The 24,453-nt window shown below is 46.3% G+C and overlaps 1 protein-coding gene across 1 annotated transcript in view; it reads left to right on the top strand.

Annotated features, from left to right (window-relative positions):
- Positions 1-24,076, top strand: part of CRISPLD2 (cysteine rich secretory protein LCCL domain containing 2) — a 61,870-nt gene extending 37,794 nt beyond the window's left edge. The window contains exons 11-15 of the mRNA XM_010980513.3: positions 518-561; positions 2,510-2,582; positions 4,858-4,933; positions 11,221-11,354; positions 21,560-24,076. Of these exons, the coding sequence (XP_010978815.1) occupies positions 518-561; positions 2,510-2,582; positions 4,858-4,933; positions 11,221-11,354; positions 21,560-21,614 (382 nt within the window). The 3' untranslated portion in view covers positions 21,615-24,076. The remainder of the gene's footprint in view (positions 1-517; positions 562-2,509; positions 2,583-4,857; positions 4,934-11,220; positions 11,355-21,559) is intronic.
- Positions 24,077-24,453: the final 377 nt, after the last annotated feature.

Raw genomic sequence — 24,453 nt, 5'->3', positions numbered from 1 at the left:
ATGCCTCAAACCTGAGTAGCACTTGTAGGGCTGGCAACTTTCTGTGGTGGAAATCCACTTGCCAGAAACATGTTGAAACAGTCTCTGAAACAGTCTCTGCTGTCATGACCCCGACATGACAGTAGTTAGAAGACCTGCCTCTCAATTCTATTTTTAATATGTTAATAGAGGCACAGCTGTGGCTCTAACAAATTTGTTTTAATACTCTGATAATGATATTAATGATAACCTAATCTTTTCAATATATCATATGCATTTAAAAAAACATTATTCTGAGATGGTGTCCAGAGGCTTCTACAGACTGCTGGAGGGGTCCTTGGCACAGAGAAGGCTAACAAGCCCTGCTCTAGAATGTTCTTATTTTAGTTCCTGCTCTAGAATGCCCGAAGGGCTTTGGGACTGATGGGAAACAAGTAGAAAAATGTGAAGTTGAGGCTGTAAATAAAATTAGTGCAAGAGCAAGCGTGTACTTTTAGAAGCAATTCTGTTTGCATTCACTTAATGTTTCCGTTTACAGCAAATACAAGTCTTCCAGCTCATTTACGGTGTCAAAAGTAAAAGGTAAGCTGGCTAGTCTTTGTTTATATGACCACAGGACACAGATTATCTTGGGTTTCCCTGCAGATTTCATTCCCCTTAGTCTTTGACTTAATGTTTACCATGCCTGCTAACACTGCTGTTCTCAGCATTGTAAAGACTTTTTAAAAGGTTCCCAAGGAGGCTGATTCTCTAACTAGTTTCTAAGCATATCTGAACCTGGCATCAGCCCTAAATTACTAAACCCAAAACACGTATCTGGGTTCCCAGCCAAATGTCACTGAAATACTAATGCCTTGGTCTAGAGTAGCTTATAGGTTGCACACACAGTGTCAGTTTCTATTGACTGATAGTGGCTACTTGGGAGCATTGTGTTGAGGAGGATTCTTAGGCCTCCTTCAGGGCTCAGCAGAAGACAGAGCTTGATCGATTAGTAATGTCTGCCACGGTCAAGAAGGGGAAATATAGGGAGGTATATGGCCCATATTTGCTACCTCTGGCCCAGTTTTTTTGTTGCCTGTGGTACGTTGATTTGTCTGGGTGAGATGCACCCATTGAAGCGCATGCTATAACCCGAAGTGGACGTCTGCATTATAGCCCCCCAGCCTGGGCACGAGACTGGAATAGTCTCAGGTGGGCAGAGATGCAGGGACACCCTGCCCAGCATCCTCCCCTGGAAGCTTGCCTGCTGACTCTTTCTTCCCTGGGATGACAATCCTTGTCATTTGCCTTGGATGCAAGAATATATGGTTAGACATCATTTTTATTAAAAACAGTTAGCAGCTTTTTTTCCTTATCACAAAAGTAATGCCTATTTTTTCTAGATAATTTAAAAAAGAGAGAATCATTTAAAAAAAAAAAGACTTAAATTCCACCACTGAGAGATGACCACTGTGAATATTTTGGTGGATATGTGTAAATATCTTTTCCCTAAATATTAAGAGTATATACATTGGTATGCTTTAAAAAATTGAAGTGGAATTGGTAACTTGTTTTTCTTTTTTTTTAAATAATAATGTATCAAGAAGATACTTCTGTACCTTTAAGTGGACTTCTAAACCTAATTTTAATGATATTCCGGCATTCTATTGTATAGCAGTCCCTTGGTGTAGTAAACCAGTCCCCTTGTTGGATTGCTGCGTCCATCCCTGGCCCATCCAAGTGATAGTGTGGGCCAGGGTTTGGCAAACTGCCACCCTCAAGGTCAAACCCTGCCTGCCATCTGTTTTTGTAAATAAAGTTTTGTTGGCACCCAGCCATGCCCATTCTTTTCTGCATCGTGTATGGCTGGTTTCTGCTACAACAGCAGAGTTGAGTGGTTATAACACAGACCATAGGGCCCACAGGGCTGGGAATATTTACTCTCTGGCTCTTTAAGAAAGAGTTTGCTGAGCCCTGGAATAGAGGCTGGTCAGTATTAGGAGCACTTTCCTATATCTGTTGTTAAAACACAACATGTGGCCTGGAAGGAGTCACCTGCCCCTTGGCAGGGATGTGAGCAGAGAGCTCTAGGGTGGAAATTGGAACCCTGGGCCCTCACCCACGTCCTGTGTGGTCTCAGGGGTTCACTTAGCTTCTCTGGACCTCCGTTTCCTCATCTGTATAATTAGAATAATACCTGCTACGAGGATCCAGCATGAGAAAAGTAGAGGGAGGGGCTTCAAAATACGAAAACCTTGTGCAAATGCAAAGTTGGCTGGTCCCACAGAGAAACTTTTGAGGGTGATGACACCCTTGATCTGTAAACATACTTTGGCCTTGAATTTTGTCTTACACCTCGAGTGACCCTAGGGGAGGTGGCTGGAGCACTGGGCCTTGGCACCTGCTGGGTCCTCATCCCAGCTCTTATCTCAGTTTGGGGGCCCAGGGAGCCCTGGGACCTGGTTGTCCAGCAGCCCATTTCACAGGCTGGTAGCCCAAGGCCCAAGCCTGCTGGCCACCTGACCCTTTCCCAACATATTCCCATTCACAGTGCAGGACCTGGACTGCTACACCACGGTTGCCCAACTCTGCCCATTTGAGAAGCCGGGGACCCACTGCCCAAGGTAAGGCTCTCTGGGATCTGGTTTTGCAAACACTGGGGCTGAGAGGAGAAGGCACCATGCTGGATTGGGGGTCAACACGCCAAGCACGGCTGAGTTCTCCATGGGGCCCTTGTGTGGGCACATCTGGGAAATCAGCTGCTTTGTGCTCAGAGTCAGGAATCCTCAACCTCTCCCTAAGGCTGCTGGTTCTCAACTCTGGCTGAGCATTGGAGTGGCCAGAGGGACATTAAAAGAACAAATCCTCAGTGGGGATTATACAATGGAATACTAATCAGCCATTAAAAATGCAATAATGCCATTTGCAGCAACATGGATAGACCTAGAGATTATCATACTAAGTGAAGAAAGTTAGAAAGAGAAAGAAAAATACCATAGGGAACTACACTGAATGTCTTGTAATAACCTATAATGAAAAAGAATATGAAAAATATGTATAAATATGTAAATATGAATATGAAAAATATGTATAACTGAATCACTAAGCTATACACCAGAAACTAACACATCTTAAATCAGCTAAACTTTATTCTTTAAAAAACCCACCCATTATACATATACATTTTGATGTGTTTTAACAAATGTGCACAGTCCTGTGGCCACCACCACAATCCAGGTAGAGAATGTTTTCATCACCCCAGAAAGTTCCCTTGTAGTCGGTCCTCTCCCTCCACCTCCCACCCATATCCCTGCCAATCACTGTTGTACTTTCTGTCACTATAATTGTGCCTTTTCTGGAATTTCACATAAATGGATCCATCACCACGTGTAGACATCTGTGTCTGGCTTCTTTCACTCTGCACAGTGCTTTGCAATTCATCTGTGTTGTTGAGAGCATTGGTGATTTGTTTATCCTTTCATGTTGCCGAGTGGCATTCCATTCCGTGGAGGGACCGCAGTTTGTTCGCCTGAGGAGGAGGTTTTACGTGCATCTGTCTAAACCTTAATAGGCTGATTTTTGGAGGAAGATGCATCGTAACAAAAGAAAGGGTGTCTCTGAAGTACCTGTTAGATCCTCTCAGAAGCTGGGTGATGTAGCGTCCTGTGAGCCCTTATCCTAGGCCTGGAGGCCTGTGGATTCTTGAAGGAAAAGAGTGACCTTAAAACTAACAGGTGGAGGCCCTCGTGTGGGAGCAGGGAAGAGCCCCCGCAGGGTGCTGGTGAGGGAGCGGGGACTGGATGGGGTCCCTGACTTCCGCTTTTCCTACTCACATTCCCCCAGGCCTTTCTCACTGGCTCACCCTCCATCCCCACTCCCACGTCGACCCCCAACCTTGAATGTTCGAGGGAAAAAAAAAACTTTAATATTTTCCCAAATATTAAAGAGAAACAGAAGGAAATCATTTCAGAAAATACAAACAAAAAGAAAAACTTGACATACTACAAATAACCAAAATATGTTTCTGATCTGCCATTCTGAAAGCAGTAGGAAAGAAAGAACGTTCTCACCCAAATTATTATTTTTTTTTTTCCCTCTTTAAATCTCAGACACATCCTTGTTCTCTCTGGCCACCCTGGCCCCTCCCCACACAGGACCCTTTCAACCTCTTGGTTGCTTTGCCTGCTTTCCTCCCTCCCAGAATCCTTTCTGTCTTGGGGCCAGATGGCTTTGGCCACCATTTTGGTTTCTTGGTCCCTGGGCTCCAGCCCATTGTGTACTGTTCCAGATAAAGACAAAAAGACCTTTTCTTAAGTACAGCCCGTGCTCTTTCCTGGTGTGAGAGATTCCAGTTTGAGGCGCTTTCTTCATCCCTTGTGGCAGGGATGTGGTGACTGACACAGCGGGGAGCTAACCCGTCCCCCTCAGGTTATCAGCGCCCCCTCCCTGGAATATTCTGTGACTCACTGAGGTGAGGGCCCTCCACCCTTTCCTCTTCCACACAGGGACACAGTGTTTAGAAAAGTCTATTGATTATAATCTCCATAATGTACCCACAGGATGAACTGGCTCACAACCAAGAATGGGAGGTACAGCCCCTGACGATCCCAAACTCCGCTCTCTTAGATTTTTATTTCCTTTTGCTCGTTGTTTGTGCATGTCTTTTCATTTGGAGTTTTTTAATTCTATATGCCCTTTTAAGAAAAGGAAAAGTATTGTGATCGCTGTTAGGGTGGGAGAGGTGTATTTTTTTTTTCTTGAAGAGTAAACTGTGTGGTAGTTACCTTTCATCTAAGTACTTAAATCTTGATGTTCAAATTAAGAGGGCCAGCTGCTTTTCTCAAGAAGTTTTGTTTTCTGCTGATTATAGCCATCACCTAAACGCTTCTTGTTTTCCAGAGTTCGTTGTCCAGCGCACTGCAAAGATGAGCCATCCTACTGGGCTCCTGTGTTTGGAACCAACATTTATGCAGATGTGAGTATCCTGGCCCATTCGGTGACCACTTCTCAAAACTGCATTCCAAGGTCTGGACACCAGAAACCTGAGATCCCATTTCTGTGCCTTTAGCTAAATTTCGACCACCATTTCTGCTACCATTTTCGTAGTCTGTACATTTACGGGAATGTCTGTACTTCCACCTGTCTGTGCTAGTGAATACAGATGCAGGTGTAGCTTGACTTACACACATGACTTGAGGGTTTGGTCAATGGAATCCCACTTCCCCAGTGACATGCTTTTTACATGTGAAAGATTCCGTGCATCATAGCCTTCATTTCTCCAGATATTTAATAACCTTTCTGGCTCCCCTGATGCATTTATAGATATTGGTCCACTCTTCTCTCTGCATTTCTTTTTGTCTATGTACACACTGAGCTAAAAGCACACAGAAGAAAATAGAAACTATCCCCAACTTTCTACTGGTTAATAACCACTCTTATTATATTGGAGTCTGTTCTTCCATTTTCCCCTCCTAACTCTAGCAAGGAAGTCTTAGCCTGATTTTCTTTAAGTGAATCCTACAGAAGGTAGTCTGTTCCCTCCAGTTGCCCAGGTTGGGGACAGAAGATGTGACTGTGGTCACAGCTCTGCCCAGTAGGCTGTTTCACCTTCTTGCCAAGTTGTCTCCCTCTCCATAGAATGAGCCAGAGCTGGGATTCTCTAATCCAGGGAACCTTCCAGATCTAGTCCAGGGAATTTTCCATGACTAGATTGGCATCACTCATCCCTAGCTAACATTTTTACTCATCCTTTTCTCATCTACATTTTTATGGTTCTCCCGTTTTTACCACCACCACTTTTGCTTCCATCTGCCTTCATTTATTCTGGATTCTTGTAAATATGAGGTCACTGACTTCTGCAGACCTTCATGACTAACCTCCCACCACCCCATCTTTTTTTCTTTCCCTTTTAAGTGAGTCTTGTTTCTCCTTGAAAACTGTTCAGCCAAAATTGAATTCTAAAAGTTTAATGAAGGGATAAAATAGTGTATATCAAATGTTATACTAAATGTTTGAACCAAAATCTGCTAAAGACAGAGTCTTTGATTTTCAAATGCTTTAAATAACATAATTCATTATATAATGGCACAAAAGGTATGATTTGTGAAGGTATGAAAATCAAGTCTATATGCTCCAAACAACGTAACAGCTAAACATATAAAGCCAAAAAAAAAAAAAAAAAGATTAGAAATGCAAGGAGAACTTGATGAAAATTTAGTAATAGTGTAAGGCTACCTTTTACTGTGTTTTAGTTTTTCTAAACTCTCTAGTTTTTGTTATCCCCATCTTACAGAGAAGGAAAGTGAGGCTTGTAATAACCTGCCGAAAATCACACAGCTAGCACGTAGCAAAGGTGAGATGCAAATTAGGGTGTGTCTTGCTTTAGGGGCTGTTCTTTCCCTACTCTGTTCTGCCTTGCTTGAATGAACCCACACTCGTAAGTATACAGGTGTGAACAGGCTCGTTTGTAAAAACCTGTACATGGTCCTTAACTAACTTACTCACTAGGGTTTTAAACTTTTGGAACCATTGTGCTCATGACAGGGCTGGGCACACAAAAACTGTTCAATTAATGTTTGTTTAAGGTATGCGTAAACACAAAACTGCGATAGTTAGTGCTTAAACAACTCTTCAGAAAATAAAAGAAGGAAGGACAAGAGGCAGAAAGGGAAAGCTTCCTCCGTTTCAGAGATTCTTTTCTGGCCTTGGTTTCTAGGTCACTCTGTATTCTGGGAAATGATGATGCCTTTTGGAAAATGTCTGTTTAGCTAAGAAATTTATTTTGGGAGAGTTGTCTCCAGACCTTCGAAGGGCCTAATAGTGCCTGCAGTTCCTGCTCACTGCGTTCCTTGGCAGACCCCGCACTTTGTGGTGAGCTGCAGGCAGGAGAAGCATCAGGGTGTAGCCCAGCAAACTAAGTCTGGGTCAGAAGATGCAAATTGAAGCCCCAGCTGTGACATTTACCAGTTGTGGGATGGTGGACAAGCCTTTCCTGCTCTGAACTTCAGTTTTCTTATCTGTCCTGTCTCCCTTGGTGGCTGGATAAATTCTTACGTTGGTGCATGCATCAGAATCCCCTGGAGGGCTTGTTCAAACAGAGTTCCGGTTCCCACTCCCTGTTTCTGACTCATTGGGTCTGGGGTAGAGCCAGAGAATCTGCATTTCCAACAAGTTCCTGGGTGACACTGAGGCTGCTGGTCTGGGACTGGACTTTGAGGACCACTGGGTTAGAGATGACAGTCACTTGAGAATTTTCAATAATTCTTTGGTGCCGGCGAGAGGAATGATCATGGTGATGGTATTTGTCTTAGGAACCAACATCTGTCGAGAGCATTAAGCCCTTCATCTCACTTAGTCTCCAACAGCCCCTCTTAGGCTCTTACTGACCTGTGTCGAGTCGTGTGCAGCTTGCCGGCTCTGGGTGGCAGTCCTGGCTCTGCTGTTTGCCAGCCCAGTGATTTAGGGCAAGTCGTTCAACCTCTGTTAAGAGGGAATAATAATAATAATAATAATAATAATAATAATAATAATAATAATAATAATAATAATAATAATAATACCACCTACCTTTTGGATTATTGGGGGTTTCCTGTATCAAGGCACATGAAACACTTACAACTGGGCCTGACATGAAATGCTCGAAAGTGTGATCTAGGATGACCCCCATTTTATATTGAGAAAACAGAGGCTCTGGGTGTTAAAATTGGTCATCCAAGGCCACACAGTCAAGTGTTGGAGGCAGGGTTGCTGAGATCAGATCTTTGTTGATAGTGGCTGTTAATAAACATTCAGATATTGGTGTTGCCTCTAGTCCTGAGATGAGGAAGCAGATTACTTGCACCTTTAGGGAAGAAGCATTAAAAGGAGCGGTGTGGGAGGAAGGAGAGAGAAAGGGGAAGAAAAGGTTTGCCCAGCATCAGCGGTGGAAGATGTGTGCTTTGGTGACTGGTCCTGTGGAGTAGGGAAGATCTGGCCGTGGGTGGGAGGTTTCCAGTCCCACGGCTGGGTGTTATCACAAGAGACTTCTGTGCCACTGGGGGCCAGAAATCCTCTGGGGATGAGGCACAGGACTGTCACAGAGGGCACAGCACCAAAACACCCATCTCTTGGCAGCTTCAGAGAACGTACCTCCCTGGGAAGGAACTGCGGGAAGGTGAGTTTGGGACCCCAGGGGGTGTGGTCCCTCCTGGGGCTGTGATCCCTCCTGGGACTGCAGAAGAAATGGCACCGGGGCCTCTGCAGAGTGAGCAGTACCCAGAGAGACAAGAAAAAGTCCCAGTTCTGCCCGCCAGTAGAGCAGTAATCACGGCTGTGCTCGCCTCCAGCTCACCCCCACACACGGTGGACCCAGAAGGATTCTAAAATGATCATTTCATTTCCAAAGTACCCCTGCTTCTCTTTGAGATGGTGGCCAACTGATTGCTTCTTAACCTTTTGGGGCTACAAACCCTTTTGAGAACTGGAAAATTGTGAATCCTCCCTCAGGGGGAAAAAGAAGTCTTCCTTGTGCCAACAGGGTTGACCAGCCGCCTTGGTTTGCCTGAGATGAGGGGTTTCCCAGGCTTGGTGCTAAAAACCCAAAAGTTCTTGCCAACCCTCTAGGTCCACAGTTCTCCCTGCAGCCTAAGGGCTTTGCAGACAACCTTCCCCACCCACCCCGCCCTCTGGAGCCTACTTCAGTCTAAGGAACTCTGCCGTCATCCGTTTAATTTATTTGTTGAAGACAAGACCTGTTTGTGTGGACGGTTAAAGAAACTGGCCTTCAGTGACTCAGGTAACAAGAAACCCAGTTCTCACGTCTATAGTGTGAGTGTGCCTGTTGGCTCTGGGACGCTGCACCGTTTTAACAGCAGTATTAACTCCCCAGGGAGCAGGCAGGGCGGGATCTTCAGCTGTGAAGTGTATTTTTCTTCTGATGCAAAACCAGCAACTTGTCTGGAGTGACCTGGTTTGTGAAGGGCCGTGGCGGAGCAGACTGTCTGAGGGCAGCTCCTTCCAGAGGGAGTGTCGCCGTTTCTAAGCAGTAACAAGCTTCGGCTAGGTTGATAGTTCAAACCGGTATTCCCTCAGAGCCCACTTCAACCCATCCATTCTTGTCTGGTGTTAGGAACCTCCTAGGTGGATTGCTTGTCCTATTCAAAGGTCAGTTCAGGGTACATCTTCCAGACACAACAGAGCTGAGGACTGTGGTGAAGACAGAGGAACTCGGCCATGCTGGGGGCAGAGGCTATGCTGACCACTCTCGAGAGTGTACTGATCACTTCTGGGAAGCATCCTCCGCTGGGCTTGGGTGCAACTTTGCTTGCTCGCACACTCTGTAAAATATATATACCATAATATGTACCCTCTTAACCATCTTTAAGTATGCAGTTCAGTAGTGTCGAGTATGTGAACAGTGTTGGGATCAGATCTCCAGTTTTTCATCTTGCAAATCTAAAACTCTGTGCCCAATGAGAAGCAACTCCCCTGCTCCCGGTAACCACCATTCCACTTTCTGTTTCTGTAAATGCGACTACTTTTGATGCCTCACAGAAGTCGAATCATGCAGGATTTGTCTTCTTTACTCTCTTACCCTCTTCACAGAGGAGGTGCCTTGGTTAACAAGAGGTTGGGATCATAGTCACTCCACATGTGACCACTGGGTCCTGGTCTTGTACAGAGGGGTGGCACTGAGAGACAACACAACCCAGACCTACCCTCCTGCTGAGTGACCCACATTGATGATGGCCTTGGTGACATTTACAAATTCGGGACATGGCCACTGGTGGCCTCTGTCCTCCACTCCCTGCACCACGAGGGGATGGCATAAAGCAGAACCAACCCAGCCCCATCTGCCTTGTCCCTCCTCGACACACAGGCTCTGTAGGCGATGTCCCCTGTGATGCCGTAGGTCACGGGGTGGATGAAGGCAGGGCTGGAGTCAGCCATCCTGCCCTGTGGACATCGGATCTGACTTTTTATCTTTAAATTGACCAGTGGCTACGCTGGGCTGAGCAGCTGACCCCATCAGTCTAGTAGAACATTTCATCAGATGTCACTGGGGTGATTCTCCTGGCTACAGACAATAACCCAACAAGTGTTTAAAATACTCAGTCTCGGGCTTCACGTCAGAGCAACTGAATCTGAGAGTGGGAAGAGGGCTACACTGGGCACCATATCACCATCAAGCAAAGATGCTGCAGGTGGTTTGCACTGCAGTGAGGATGGAGACTCGCTGCCAAGGCCAGTGTCAGATTCTAGCTCAGGGCAGATGCAAGGACTGTAGGAGAGACAGGAGGGTGTTTCCTCCCTGGTTCTGAACCTTGAGTGTACATCAGAATCACCTAGCCCTCACCTGGGGAGATTCTGAGTCAGTGAGTCAGGTTGAGGCCCAGGAGCCTGCATCTTCCGCAAGCACCAGCCCTGAATTTATTTCTCCATCTTTGGAAATGTTGATTCATTACTCTCAGACAGCCCAATCTGAGGACTATTTTTCTATTGGATAAATTAAAACCCTTATGAAAGTTTAATGCAATGATTTTGTTACCCAGGGATTGGACTGCTTGATGATTTTAGAAGATAGTACTTCCTAGCCTTGCTTGAAACCCGGTGGCCCACTCAGCACCGGGAATCAACCCAAACTCCCCCTGTGGCCCACACAATTGGACCCCTTCACCTCTCCCCGTTCCTCCTGCCACCTTCTGCCTGACTTCATATCCAGCCACTCTGGCCTCAGTCTCTATTCCTTGGATGTGACAAGTTCACTCTTACCCCAGGGCCTTTGCACCATCTGTTCCCTCTGCCTGGGATGCTCTGCCCAGAGATATTCCCATGGCTGTGGCTGTTTCCTTTTTTGTCACTCAGATCTAAGCTCAAATATCACATCAGGAGCAATCTTCCTTTATTAACTGTTCATTTTATCTCATGATCTGGTTTTGTTTTTTTTCACAGCTTGAGTTCCTTGTTTGTGTATTTATTTGTCTCCCTTTAGTGCATGAAGGCAGAGTCTTTATTTTGTTCCCCACTGAATCCTCTTCCATCTAGGACAATGCCTGGCATGTAGTAGATGCTCGGAAAATATCTGTCAAACAAATAAATAAATGAATGAATGAACGGTGATGCCAGGTCTCTCTGGAGAGGCCACTGAGGAACCAAGGTAGCAATGGTTACTTCCTAGGGGTTAATGTGGTCAACCCCACCAATCAGGAAGCCAAGGGGTGGTTGACCCCAGCGGGCCTCCATCCAGGGACCTGACACTGATCACAGCTCTTGCTACACTTTCAGACTTCGAGCATCTGTAAGACGGCTGTGCACGCAGGAGTCATCAAGAACGAGAGTGGGGGTTACGTGGATGTGATGCCCGTCGATAAAAAGAAGACCTATGTGGGCTCACTCAGGAACGGGGTTCAGTCTGAAAGGTAGGACTGCGTTCTTAGACTCTTGACAACCAAGGCCAATGGGGAGCATCGGAGGGGGGCCAAAGATGGTGCCCTTGAAAATCAAACGTGGGCAGACTTGCATTGATTCTCACCAGAATACCCAGGACAGGCTTGTCGTTTTCTTTTATATTCCTTTTTTTTTTCAAAATAACTTTTTCCTATTACCAAACCAGTACATGTTTTTGTAGACAATTTAGAGACATCAGAGAAGCCCAAAGGAAAACAGTCATCCGAGCTTATCTCCCCATCTCCAGGGGCAGTTACTGAGGTTTTCAGTGTATGTCCCTCTGATCCTTTTCCTATGTGTTCATGCATCCTTCTCACCCCCAACAAAGCAGTGGGATCAAATTATAGTTACACAATGGTTATTTATAGCTGCATCATGATACAGTTGCAGATCATTACATAAATAAGGGCAGAGTCTGAAGTACGACAGACCAGGCAGGGCTCTGCTTCCTGCCAGCGTGGTGACCTCGGGCAAGCCATCTGCTTTCCTGTGCCTCCGTTTTCTCACCTGTGGCACCGGAGTCTCCTAGGGCTGTTGGGAGACTTGATGGAGGTGTTGCCCACCTCTCCTTGCAGGGACACCAGGCCCACCCTAATGACCTAATTTTCATTTTATCACATCTTTGAAGTCCCTGTCTCCCAGGACAGTCCCATTCTAGGAGTACTGGGGGTTGAAACTGCAACATGTGAATTTTCAGGGGACACAGTTCAGCCCAGAGAGGAATGTGGAAGATTTTACATATGAGGGGCCTGTTGAGAAAAGGAATGTAGACTCAAGAATATGAGATACACCTGGGCCTTCAGAGCCTGGGCTTTCGTGGCTGTCCCCACCCTCCTGTCCTCCTGGGGTGCCTTGCGCCTCAGGATGGCGCTGGATGTGAAGACACTGCAGAATCAAGTGATGAGGAATCCCCGGGTGAGGGTGGGGGGTGGCTACACGGTCATGGCCATCAGCCCCAAACAGCTTGAGTTAATAGCGTCTGCATTTTCTCCTTCAAAGTTTGCAACCTCTTTGGGGAAAAGCTTAATGAAGGGAAATTCCATTGATTTAATGGGAGGGAAATGAAGCAGCTGATTAGGTGGAATTTCCTGGCCTGGCTGGAAAGAAGTCCCAGGACACCAATCACCAATCCTTTGTACCCGTTTAAGAGAAAACAGTCTTGGTGAGAAGCTGGTAGACCCGCCTTTGTTCTCTCTGCCTCTCTTATCCTTGGGAAGACCTCAGCAGCCCACACCGCCACTCCAGAGCTGGGAATGGGGGCTTATTGTGTGACCCCCACAGGTGGGTGTCTGGGGGGGCAGGGGACTGAGGCAGGCCCCCTGAAGTGCCTTATTCCCCACTGTCGACCCCCCAGGACATCCAACCATAGTTCTCTCTCTCTGCCCAAGGGACCTGCCTGAATTGCACTATTGTAAGTACAGTTGCTCCTCAGTATCAGACCCACCCCAGACGGACACTCAGGGAGTTGGGCAGGGCAGACACGTGGACCTTCCCTCTGGGGTCCTGACGCCCACTGGAGGGTAACAACAGCAACTGTGAGGATGACACAAGGGTCACCATGTCCCTGGCACACGTAGTCAGCACTGTGCATGATTCTGATATTTTGTGAGTCATTTCTGAGTCATTCATTTACTACATATTCATGGTGCCAGGATGTGTACTGGGATCTGTGGGCATCAAGATGATGCACTTCCAGAGGGAAAAGGCTGGTCCAGGAGGGCACGTGGGTCTGACGGTACTTGGGGCTGCTGCACTGCTCGCCAGCTGGGTGTCCTCAGGCCGGCTGTCTCCTGGCACCTCGGTCCCTGCTCTGTCTGCTGTGAGCATTAGATGAGAATATGTGCAAAGCATTCACCCAGTGGCACGTAATCAGTGTCTGATGGAGCCACTGGCCCTCGTTGCTGTGACGTAACCTCTAAGGCCTGCTCATGAGCCCTCGCGATGTCCCAGGCACTGGGAACTGGCAGTGAACATACCGCCTGATCTCTGCCCTCCTGGTACTTACCATCTCAGTGGGAGACAGTGCAGACTAACAACTTCGGTAGCAGGGCACAGGCATCACCATTATGCTGGGAGGTGCTGGGAGCTGAGTACACTAAGCAGGGCCCCATCTTACTTTCCGGAGGTGCCTTGGTGATGTGGCTCCTGCAGGGTTGTTTGGATGCCCTGGGTGGGCCATGCCCCATACTCCCCTTGTTTAAATGGGACTTCAGAGCCCCTCTGCACAGAGACCAGGGCTGAGGAATTTCCCCAGAGCCTTTTCCCATTAGGGACTATGGGAACCCAGCCTAGGGTGGGAGGATGGTTCTGTCCTTAATGTCTGCCGGGACCCTGGAGTGGTCACGGTGATCCCAAGTGAGATGTGGACACTGAACATACAGCAACCCATTCACAGCAAACTGCATTCTAGATTTAGGGAATCCTTCGGTCAAACAATCAAAACCTCCTGAACAGAATTCTCAGTACACAGGGTCAAAAGTTGGTTCTGCTTCATGATGGCTTTGGTTTAGCAATAGTACTTTCCTAGAAGAGGATTTCTTGAAAGTTCTGAAAGATGACCATGCAGAATTGCGACAATGTAAGAGGACAGGCACCTTCTCTCTCACACACGTGCCCATGAAGGAGGGGAAGGAAAAGGGTCCAGAAGAGCTTTTAACATTGGGACTGGAGTTTGTCCAAATATTCTCAGTAAGAAGCTGGACATCTTGATGAAAATAAGTTCAGGATGTTTTCTTAGACTAGGAGTATTTTTTAAGACAGATTTCACGATGAGATTGGGAAATATACCAAACAATGACAGATAACATTCTTGGTGACTTGGTTTTAACAAACACAAGGTATATGCAGATGTAGATGGTGTATCTATGGATGGACTCTCATCCAGATAGTAAATTCATTCAGCTAGCATTTACGGGGCTGCTCCTGCCTGCTGGGCACTGCCCTAGGGGCTTGGGCCACAGCAGGAACAGAAGAGACCAAAATCCTCATGCTCAAGGGCTTCCATCTACTTTCCCAGATGGACACTGCAAGCCACATATGGGATTCTAAAGTTTCTAGTAACCACAATAAAAGGGAACAGAAGGGAAAATTTGAAGTATATTTTATTTAATCCATTGTATCAAAAAACTTATTTCAATTTGGATTAATAGATGGATTATTGGTAAGAAACTTGCATTCTTTTTTCATAAGAGCTGGGAGATCTAGTGTGTACTTTATACGCAGAGCACGTCTCAGTTTGGGTCAGCTGCATTTCAGGCACTTAGTAGCCACTGTGAGCTCTGGGAGTCTCTAGAGTTGCGTGTCTGAAAATATCTCGACATGTCTGAGAACTCTGAGAAGCAGAAACCAGTGAGCTGTTATTTCCAGGTCGAATGAGCTCTGTACTCGCCCCGAAGCTGGCTGGACCAGAGCTGGGCTGGTTTTCTCTGCCGTCGTCCCTCCTCCCGCCCTGCCTCCATTTCCCAGTGCTCTAAGATCTGTACACATGTGGGCTCATATAATCCTCCCAACAGCCGGAGGGGAGGAACATGAGACGGGAACTACGGTTATCCTCATTTTAAGGAAAGGGAGGCACAGAGAGGTTAGGCAACTTGCCCGAGGTCACCCAGCAAACAAGTGGCAGAGCTGGGACTTGAACGCCGGCCACCTGCTTCATCATCCATGCTCTTAATCAGCACATGTGATTCTTCACTGCAGACAAGTTGTTGAACTTGGGGCACAGGCCCTTCCCGGAAAGGGTCAGTGTGAGCCTGACAGTGCTAAGGTACACTTGTTGGTAACTTTAAAAATATTTATTAGAAAAGAAATACATACTTACTATTTAAATGATATGTCTAGAGGTTAGAAAAAAAGTCCCTGCAGGCGCCCTATTAACCTCTGCCATTGCTCATTTATAGCTTCTCCAGGCCGTTTTTCCTCTGTGCACGTATGACACACATAAAATCAAAATGGAGATCATGTTATACATACTGCTCTGAAACTTTTTTCCCCCAAAATTATTTTCTATTTTATGAAATAAGATGAGGAGGTTTGACGATTCCTTGGGGTTTGGGCTTTCGTGTGGATAATTCATTCATCACTGGGGTGTACCCACCGTGTGGCAGACGCGTCCTTGTTTTCTTGATGGGAGGATGAGGTTTAAACCTAGTGGGGGTGACAGTGTCCGTAGCCCGTGGCTCTGAGCTCCTGATAGACATGCGCCTCTGACCCGGATGCTTTTCCTGGATGAGTTCGTTCACTCTCTGCTGTATCCCTGGGGAGGGGGTACTTTTGTAAACCCTGTTTTACAGATGTGGGAACTAAGGCTCAGAGAAATGGGTTAACCAGTCCATGGTCCCACAGATAAGATCTGAAAGTGTGTCTGTCTGACTCTTGAATTTTTTTGGAAAATCAGTAGAGGGTAAGACTCTGAGAGAATAGGGTTAGAATATTTAAAATATATATATTTTTAAAAATACACATATATACAACACACACACACATATAAATACACATATGTACCTGTATACGTATTTCTGTTTTTTTTAGTGGAGGTACTGGGGATTGAACCCAGGACCTTGTGCATGCTAAGCATGCACTCTACCACTGAGCTACACCCACCCTCATGATATTTCTTTATAATAAAAAAGAAATTGCACATTTAAAAGCCAGAAAAGCAATCAGATGTTCTCTTCTGCCATTGTTTTATCACTGAGTTCCATAAGTTCCATGTGGTGGGCTCCAGCTGATGGACAGCTCCTCCGTCCCTCCCAGGACAGATCACCCTGCACCTGGACTTGCCAGCTGCCTTCTCTCCTTAATCCAGTCTGTGTTGTGTGGTGCTGAATGGGGATCACTTCCTCCCTGAGTAATTCTCACTGGCAGGGGTGAGCCTCCAGGATGCAGCCTTGTTCGTGGCTCCTCCTGGACCTGTAGCCTCCCCCCTCCCAAGGGCTCCCAGCATCTGAGCCCCCGCCACTACGATGTGGGGCTGGCCAGTGTCATCCTCAGGGATGGTGTGGCCACAACCTGTCCATTTAGGAAAATGGTTAGGAAAGCATCCCAGAGCATCAGCACACCTGCGTCCACATTGTAGTGGCACCCAGAACAGGTGTTTGATTTGGGGCAAATCGCGTCACCTCTCAGAGCCTTGGTGCCCTTTCTGTGGGTGGGAAGAACCCTAGAGGTCTTGTGCAAGGGAGGGGGCTGTGAGGGATGGTTGGGTAAGGTAACGTGCAGGACGGAGGCAGCATCTGTGGTACAGTGGTGTGTGTGCCAGAGAGGTGAATGCTGGTGCCGGCGGCAGGGGGAGTGGCTGTGAGCAGGCTGGGGACCACTCACCAGGGCTGAGTGGGTGACACTGCCTGAGGCTACAGACACTCAGCATCTCCCAGAGAGCACGTCACATTTCATCAGATACATCAGCCATCCTGTGCACCAAGTCAGCCATGGAGGATGCCCCAGAACCTTCCCAGGCCAGTTCAGGTCCTTTCCCAGTTCTGCAAGGAATTTTTGTACTGATTTTCCCTCCCCACTCCCCGACTTTCCTCTGTCCCTTCCTTCCTTCCTTCTTTCCTTTCTTTCTTTCCTTATCCCTTTCTTCCTTTCTACCCTACTTTTTACAATAAGATTAAAGAAATGTCAAGAAACAGTGAAAATAATTTCAAGAAATTGCTATCACAGAAAATCCCACACCCAGAAACGACCACTGTAAATGTTCTGGTATGTTTCTGTTCGGATTATTTTTCTGTTTACCCACTAACAACTTACTCCTTATTTTGTTTTGTCTTTTGTTTTTGTTTTACAAAAAAGGATCAAATTGTCTGCTTCATTCTGTAATTTTTTTTTCAGTCAGCAACAGGTTGTGAGTGTCTTTCTAATATTTCTTGTGTCTGATATAGCCGTACTATCATTTCCATGTCCACGCTATCCCATTGTGTGGATAGATCACCATTTCTTGTATTTATTTTTTAAACTGAAGTATAGTTGATTCACAATATTATATAAGTTACAGGTGTACAATATAGTGATTTATAAGTTTTAAAGATTATACTCCACTTATAGTTATTATTAAAATATTGGCTATTTCCCTGTGTTGTACAGTATATCCTTGTAGCTTATTTTGTACCGAAGAGTTTGTACCTCTTAATCCCCTATCCCCATCGCACCCCCTCTCCCTTCCCCCTCCCTACTGGGAACCACTAGTCTGTTTTCAATATCTGTGAGTCTGCTTCTTTTTCATTATATTCACTAGTTTGTTGTACTTTTTATATTCCACGTGTAAGTGATAACATACAGAATTTGTATTTGTACTTGTGTCCCTTAGCATAATGCTCTCCATCTATGTTGTTGCAAATGGCAAAATTTCATTCTTTTTATGGCTAAGTAGTATTCCATTGTGTATAGATACCACATCTTCTTTATCCATTCACCTGTTGATGGACACTTAGGTTGCTTCCATGTCTTGGCAATTGTAAGTAATGCTGGTATGAACACTAGGGTGCATGTATCTTTTCGAATTGGTGTTTTTGGTTTTTTTTGGATATATGTCCAGTTGTGGGATTGCTGGGTCATATGGTAATTCTATCTTTAGTTTTTTGAGGAACCTCCATACTGATTTCCAAAGTGGCTGTACCAATTTACCTTCCCACCAGCAGTGTACAAGGGTTCCCTCTTTCCACACCCTCGATGATATTTGTTCTTCGCATTCTTGTTGATGACAGCCATTCTGACAGGTGTGATACACCATCACATCTTTACCCAGTTCCTTTTTTTTCTTTTACTGCTTTAAGCAACACAGCAAAGAACATTTTTGCACAAGCCTGTGCATTTTCTCAACAGTTTTCTTGGGTAACTTCCTTTTAGTAGAATAGTCACAGCTGCCAAATTGACCTCTTTCTGTGATGCAGTCTGTTTCTCTCCTGTTTAAACCCTACCCCCCACCCCATGGGTTTCCACCAAGAAAAGAATAAAGCACCTGCTCCTTACCAGGCAAGGTCAGACCTGATGCCACCCACCCACTTCTCCACCCTCTGGCTCATCCTCCTCCACACCCCAGAAGTGCCCCTCCCTAGCCTTCTCTTTGTCCCTTGGACATCAAGATCATTCGCACCTCAGGGCCTTTGCACCTGCTGGTATCGGACCCTGGACCCTCCCAGCTCCTATATACCCCCAGGCTGCCCCTCATTATTCAGATCTACACACAAATCCCACCTCCCCAAGGAAGCATCCTCCTACTGTTGAGTCTCTAGCCGCCCTCCTCCCCCATCTAATCTGGTTTTGTTAACCCTACATCCCCGACACCCAACCCAACACCCGCAACAGAGGAGGTATCCAGTGAACATGGCTGAATGACAAATTACTGAGTTCAGCTCTTTGTTCAGAACTGGTTGTAGGATTTTTTTAATGTCCTTTATGAAAATTCTCCAATACCTGTTGTGAAAATGGTCCAGAGACGTGGTGTCAATTTAGATTCCTTTCATGTACCAACTGATCCAACAAGAGCATCAGAGGGTAAGATTGTGGAAAAGGAGGTTATTTTGTAATTTATCAAATCATACTTGTTTTTCATCAAACATGCACAACTGTCAACTTTCCTAGCAGAACTGGAGCTTAGTAAAGGTTTGAAGTATGAACAGGAGGGACCCACCTTGCCTGAGGCCATGGAGGGGACCACACCTGGTCATCACACTGTCTGATGTGTTAAGACACACACACCCAGTTAAGTGGGGCCTGCTCTTGCCTTTGCGGTGGGTGGGCTGTTCAATGGGGAGGCTTGGTATGACCAGGCAGGACCTCCAGGAGCTTTAAGGTACTTGTCTGGACAACAGCCTGTGCAGCCCCTTGTCCCTGGGTGGTTTGGGGTCCTATGGATGGGAGGACCCACTGCCCCATCTGTTAGAATTTGCAGTAGTAAATCAGAGACACAGAAGCTGGTAATTTTCCCCAGCGTGGCTTGCCTACCATGTGGAAGAGCCAACTGCTTTGTTGTGGCTCTGGGTGGTTCTCCTAGACTATTCATCTGGGTAGAGAATCCAGGGAAATCTTATAGCCCAGATGCCTGAGGAGGACCCTGGAATCTGAGCTTTCCAGAAACCAGCAGGGCAGCGGGGTAACCCCCACACCCGTGCGTCCACCCTCTCCCTCCACAGAGTCCGTGGGGACCTGCTGGCACAAAGCTGCCTTGGCTGAACACCCTGCTGTGTCTGGGCTCCTAGCCCTCCCCCACAGCCCCCTCTTGCCAAAGTCTCCCATCTGATACACACGTCAAAAGTTCAGTCCCAGGGTAGCCAAACACGTGAAGATGAAAGGGGGAAAACAGGCAGGAATTCCAAGCAGCCCGCCCCAAGGACCGCCCACTCTGCCGAGCAGTCAGTGAGGGCAGGGGCCATCTGTCTCATCTGGCAGTTCCCAAACTGGGTCCCTTTCGCTGGAGGAGGGAATTCTGAAGGAAACTGTTCATAAATCACGGCCGGGCTGTTAGTCTTATGCTAAAACTCATTCATAAGGAGCAAAATGCAAATTAATACTATATCTGGTTAAAAAAAAAAAAAACTGCATCAGGATGCCACTCCCTGGCTTAGACTGACTGAGAACAGGAAGCACCGGGCTCAACAGGCTGCCTCATGCCTGGGCGAGAGGAGGTGTCAACCCGGGTAAACCTTATGGAGTGCAAGTTGGCATATTGTCCAAATTACAACTGAATGTATCCTTTGATGGGGTAATTCCGCTCCAGATGCAGACAGTTCCGGGGACCAGGTTATTCTCCGTAGCACTGTTTGCAAAAGCAGAAGATTAGAAACGACTAAATATCCATCTACAGGGACCCAGTTAACTATATCATAATCGTTTCATACGATGGAATACTATGCAGTTGAATAAAAAGCACGAAGAAGCTGTTTATGCACAGAAGCTATGACAGTGACTGAAAGAGGGAAGAGAACAAAAGTTGATAAGTATGTGGAGAGGCCGGAGGTCCCTCGTGCATTGTTGGTGGGAATGTAAATGGTCCCTCTGCTTTGGAAAACAGTTTGGCAGTTTTTTAAAACATGAACATATGTTTAAAATACAACCCAGTAATTCCACTCCTAGGTATATACCCTAAAGAATTTGAAAACATATGTTCACACAAAAACTGATACACATGTTTGTAGCAACATTATTTAAAATTGCCAAAAATGGAATCTAAATGTCCATCAACTGAGGAAGGGATAAATGATAGATGATCTATCCCTATAATGGAATATTGCTTGGAAACAAAAGGAATGAAGTTCTGACCATGTGACAACGTGGAGGAACCTCAAAAACATTATGCTAATAACAGAAGCCACTCACGGAAAGCCACACATTGTATGATTCCATCTACGTGAAATGTCCAGAATAGGCAAATCCATAGAAACAGAAATTGCCAGGGGAATTGATTATAAATGAGCATAGAAGATCTTTTGAGGGTGACTGGAATGATCTAAAACTGGATTGTGGAGACGATTGGCTCAACCTAAAAGAATCACTAAAAATCACTGAATTGTACATTTCAAAAGTGTGAATTTCCTGGCATGTTATATTTCAGTGAAGCTTTTTTTTTTTTTTTTTTAAAAAAAGGCCTTCAGTTAGCTGAAGGAGATATAACTCCTCTCCTGAGAGGGTCGTTTTTACTGGCTGTGTGACCTGACCTTGAAGTCACTTAAATTCTCATTGCCTACAGAATTAGGGACACTGACGGCTCCACCGTGGGAAGGAGGTAAAGGCAATATAAACAATTCTTTGCACAAAGTCTGAGCCCGATTGGTGTGCCCATTCTGGTAACAGCAGTACAGGCATTATTGTTATAATGCCATTCTATTAATTGGTCAAACATATGGCCACTATTTGGGTTGACATGTGGTAGCAAAAACCAGGCGGAAGTCTGGGAAGCCGAGTTCAGTTCATACAGATGGGGTCCAGCAGATCCCGGAGTTAACAGAAATGCCTGAACAACGCTGACCTCGATTCAGACCCAGGCCCGCCTGCAGAGGCAGAGGGCTTTACCAGCTGCTGCCGCCCAGGGCAGGCTCTGATCCCAGCAGCTTCGTAAAGTGTCCTTCAGCCACAGTTCTTCTGCTGCGGGGACACTGGAACAACCAGCCCTCACCCCGCCAGGTCCATGCCTTTATGAGGTCCTCCAGATTTTTCAGTAACAGCCCTCTCCCTTCTTTTTCAGCTTGAGGACTCCCCGGGACGGGAAGGCCTTCCGCATCTTTGCCGTCAGGCAGTGAACTTCCAGGGCAGGGGAGAAGGGGGCGTCTTCAAGAGGGCTTTGGGGTTTCTCTTTTTATTTTTATTTTGTCATTTGGGGGGTGGGCCGGGGATATAGAGAGTCAGGAAACTCCCTTTGAATGGTTTTCAGTGTCACATCCCCCATGCCTCGGTCCCAGTTCCACCCAGTGGATAAGCGGAGTCCTTGGGATCCTGAGCAGACAGCTGGCAACCATCCCACTGGGGGTGTCCACCAGGAGACACGCTCTGCATGCATCACCTGAGGCGTCCCTCCCCACACATCCTTTTGTGGGTCGGGGAGAGGATTCCAAACCCGTGGAGACAGTAAAGGACTTGGAGCTCACACTGTGAGGCATTCGGGGGCATGAGAAGAGGTGAACTGAAAATACTCAGGTGGAGTTTCGAGAATGGAGTAGAAGGTAGCTATTTAAAACATTAAAAAATACAATCCGTCCCTACCAATGGAGAAAAATGGGTTTAATGTTTGCTGGTCAGACAAATGGGCCGGAACAAGGGGGCTCTGCCCTGGCACCTGTCCTGCTCCCATTCTGCGTGCAGGCTGGTTCTCTAACACAGCAGTGCTGGTTTATTTAGAGTTCAACAGTAACTCTAGAGGTGTATCTTGTCTTAGTCCTTCCCTTCGTCCACGTGGCCCGTCTGTTTGCTGCCGTGACCTTTGGTCTCATTGAGGACTAAGGAACCAGGACCCTTCCTCCCCTCCACTTCCTGTGGCTCACGCCTCTCCCAGACTAATTTACATCTCTCACCAGGGTCTTTGCTTGGCAAGCAATTCTGTTTGAAGCCCACTTTTATTTTTAAACTCCTCATCTCTGTTGATTCCACTGAGATGTCTAAGAATGGCCAAAGAAGGGCTGTTTTGTTGCTGCTTAAAAAAAAAAGGCAATTAATTGTGCTGATTTCCCCAGCCATCGGGTGACCTGTTTTTTAGCAATGGGAGGAATGGATTCATTCCTTTCTACATTCCTCGCCGAGGTTAGCAGCTCTGGGAAGAGGAACAGCCTGTGGTTATGAAACCGTCCTGCGGCGTAATAACAACAAGAGATGGTGACACACTAGAAGGATTTCTCTTCCTGTTTTTGTGGAACTGCTCTTGCCAAATGTTCCCGAGGCTCCGAGGAGTGCGGTGCTCCCTGGCTCCCATCAGTGTATATAAAACTTCTTCCTAAGCCTAGACTCAAAACCCACAGTGAAACAAAATACCCTTTTGTAAATAGCATTTCTTTGCAGAAGGTAAAATTCTACCCTCTACCACCAGGCTAACCAATATATTATTACTTTTGTGAATGCCGGTTTCAAATTTGATTTCACCCTCCATCAAAATATTTCGAAGGTGAAAAAACTAGCAGAAAGTGAAAAGATAGTCTGGACAAGGAACTCTACCTGGAGGATGAAGTTGGTGGGATGTTTGAGTGCGTTGCTCATTAGCGCAGAAATGAAGGTAATTAGCTTTCCCCTATTTAGGGAGTTTGTAAAAGCAGCGAACCCCCTTGTTTGACAAAACTGAAATTAGCAGGACTGTGTTTTTGCTGTGTGCACTGTGGGCTTCTAATTCACAAGCACTGACTGTTCAACTCCAAATGTCAGAGCGGAAGAATTTGGTCAGCCTGTCTGATACTGTGTCTAGCTCCCGCCAAAGATCTGAGTCCTTGGAAACTTCTGAGTGCTAGATATTGTGCTGTTGGACTTCTGCTGGTCACCAGCCTTTTGTGGCCGTGGCCACGTCCAGACTGCAAGGTTGGGGTTTTAGAATTAGTGATGATCCAGGGGAATTTCAGTGAGTCTGCTTTTGAAGCATCCTTCCGGAGGGAGAATATGCAACTTCTGATATGAGTCGACCCTATCATTTGAAGATAAAACTGGGTGCCTCATTAACCAGCCCATTTGATGGGCTAGAAACTCCTCACCCAGAGCCAGACCTTGCTGTCTTTTTCACCCTCACAAACATTTTGGAACTGGGATCCTTTTTCCTCCAAAAGTGGACACAGGGCTACAAAGCATAAGCCCTTGTCATCAGAGACCACCTCTAATTTGGTGTGTTTTATAGGACCCATCGTGTAATCAACACTTCACCCATAAAAAGATGATAAATCAAAGAACAACCACAACAAAAATAATAAATCAGGCCAACAGTATTACTGGGCCCCCAAATGGAAAGTTACTTTTCCCTTCCGATTTTTGCCCCATTGTGTTCTGATTTATCATACTGTCTGTAGGCTCACTCAGCCCGCAGCTTACGTGTGTGCTTTTTTCTATGAAAAATGATGTATTTTACTACTTCCTGTGTACAAAAGTTTATTGTAAAGTTTTCGTGTGCTTCGCATGAACAGGGACCACGTTGCTGTTGTTTCAATAAAACTGGTTTGATTTCTAAAATGTCTCTGTGACGTATCTTTTATGGACAGATGGGAACCGCTTGTGGAATAAAAATGTTTAAAACCTCCTTGCAGGCTCGTAGTTATTTGGCTTACGCCACTCCTCCCAGGAACAAGGCGCACAGGCACGGAGGTGCTCATGGGTTTGGAGAGCCTCTCGGAGACCTCCACCTTGTATCAGAGATCAGAGCTGTCCCTTAAAGTGTGTGAATCACGTGGGGGCAGAGGACTTACTGAAATGCAGATTCTGATCCAGCAGATCAGGGATGGGGCCTGAGAGTCTACATTTTTCAGGAGCTCCCTGTGATGTTAATGACGCCGGCCCCCTGAATCATTCTCTGAGTAGTGAGTGTGACAGGCTCAACTTCGTTCTGTCACCATCACAGTCAGCTTAGACTGCTGTGACAAAACACCACAGACCGGGGTGGGGGGGCTTAAACCACAG

This window comes from Camelus dromedarius, chromosome 9 (assembly GCF_036321535.1).
Source record: "Camelus dromedarius isolate mCamDro1 chromosome 9, mCamDro1.pat, whole genome shotgun sequence".
NCBI classification, from domain to species: domain Eukaryota; kingdom Metazoa; phylum Chordata; class Mammalia; order Artiodactyla; family Camelidae; genus Camelus; species Camelus dromedarius.
Note: the sequence above shows the minus strand (reverse complement) of the source record. Positions and strands in the feature narration are given on the sequence as shown.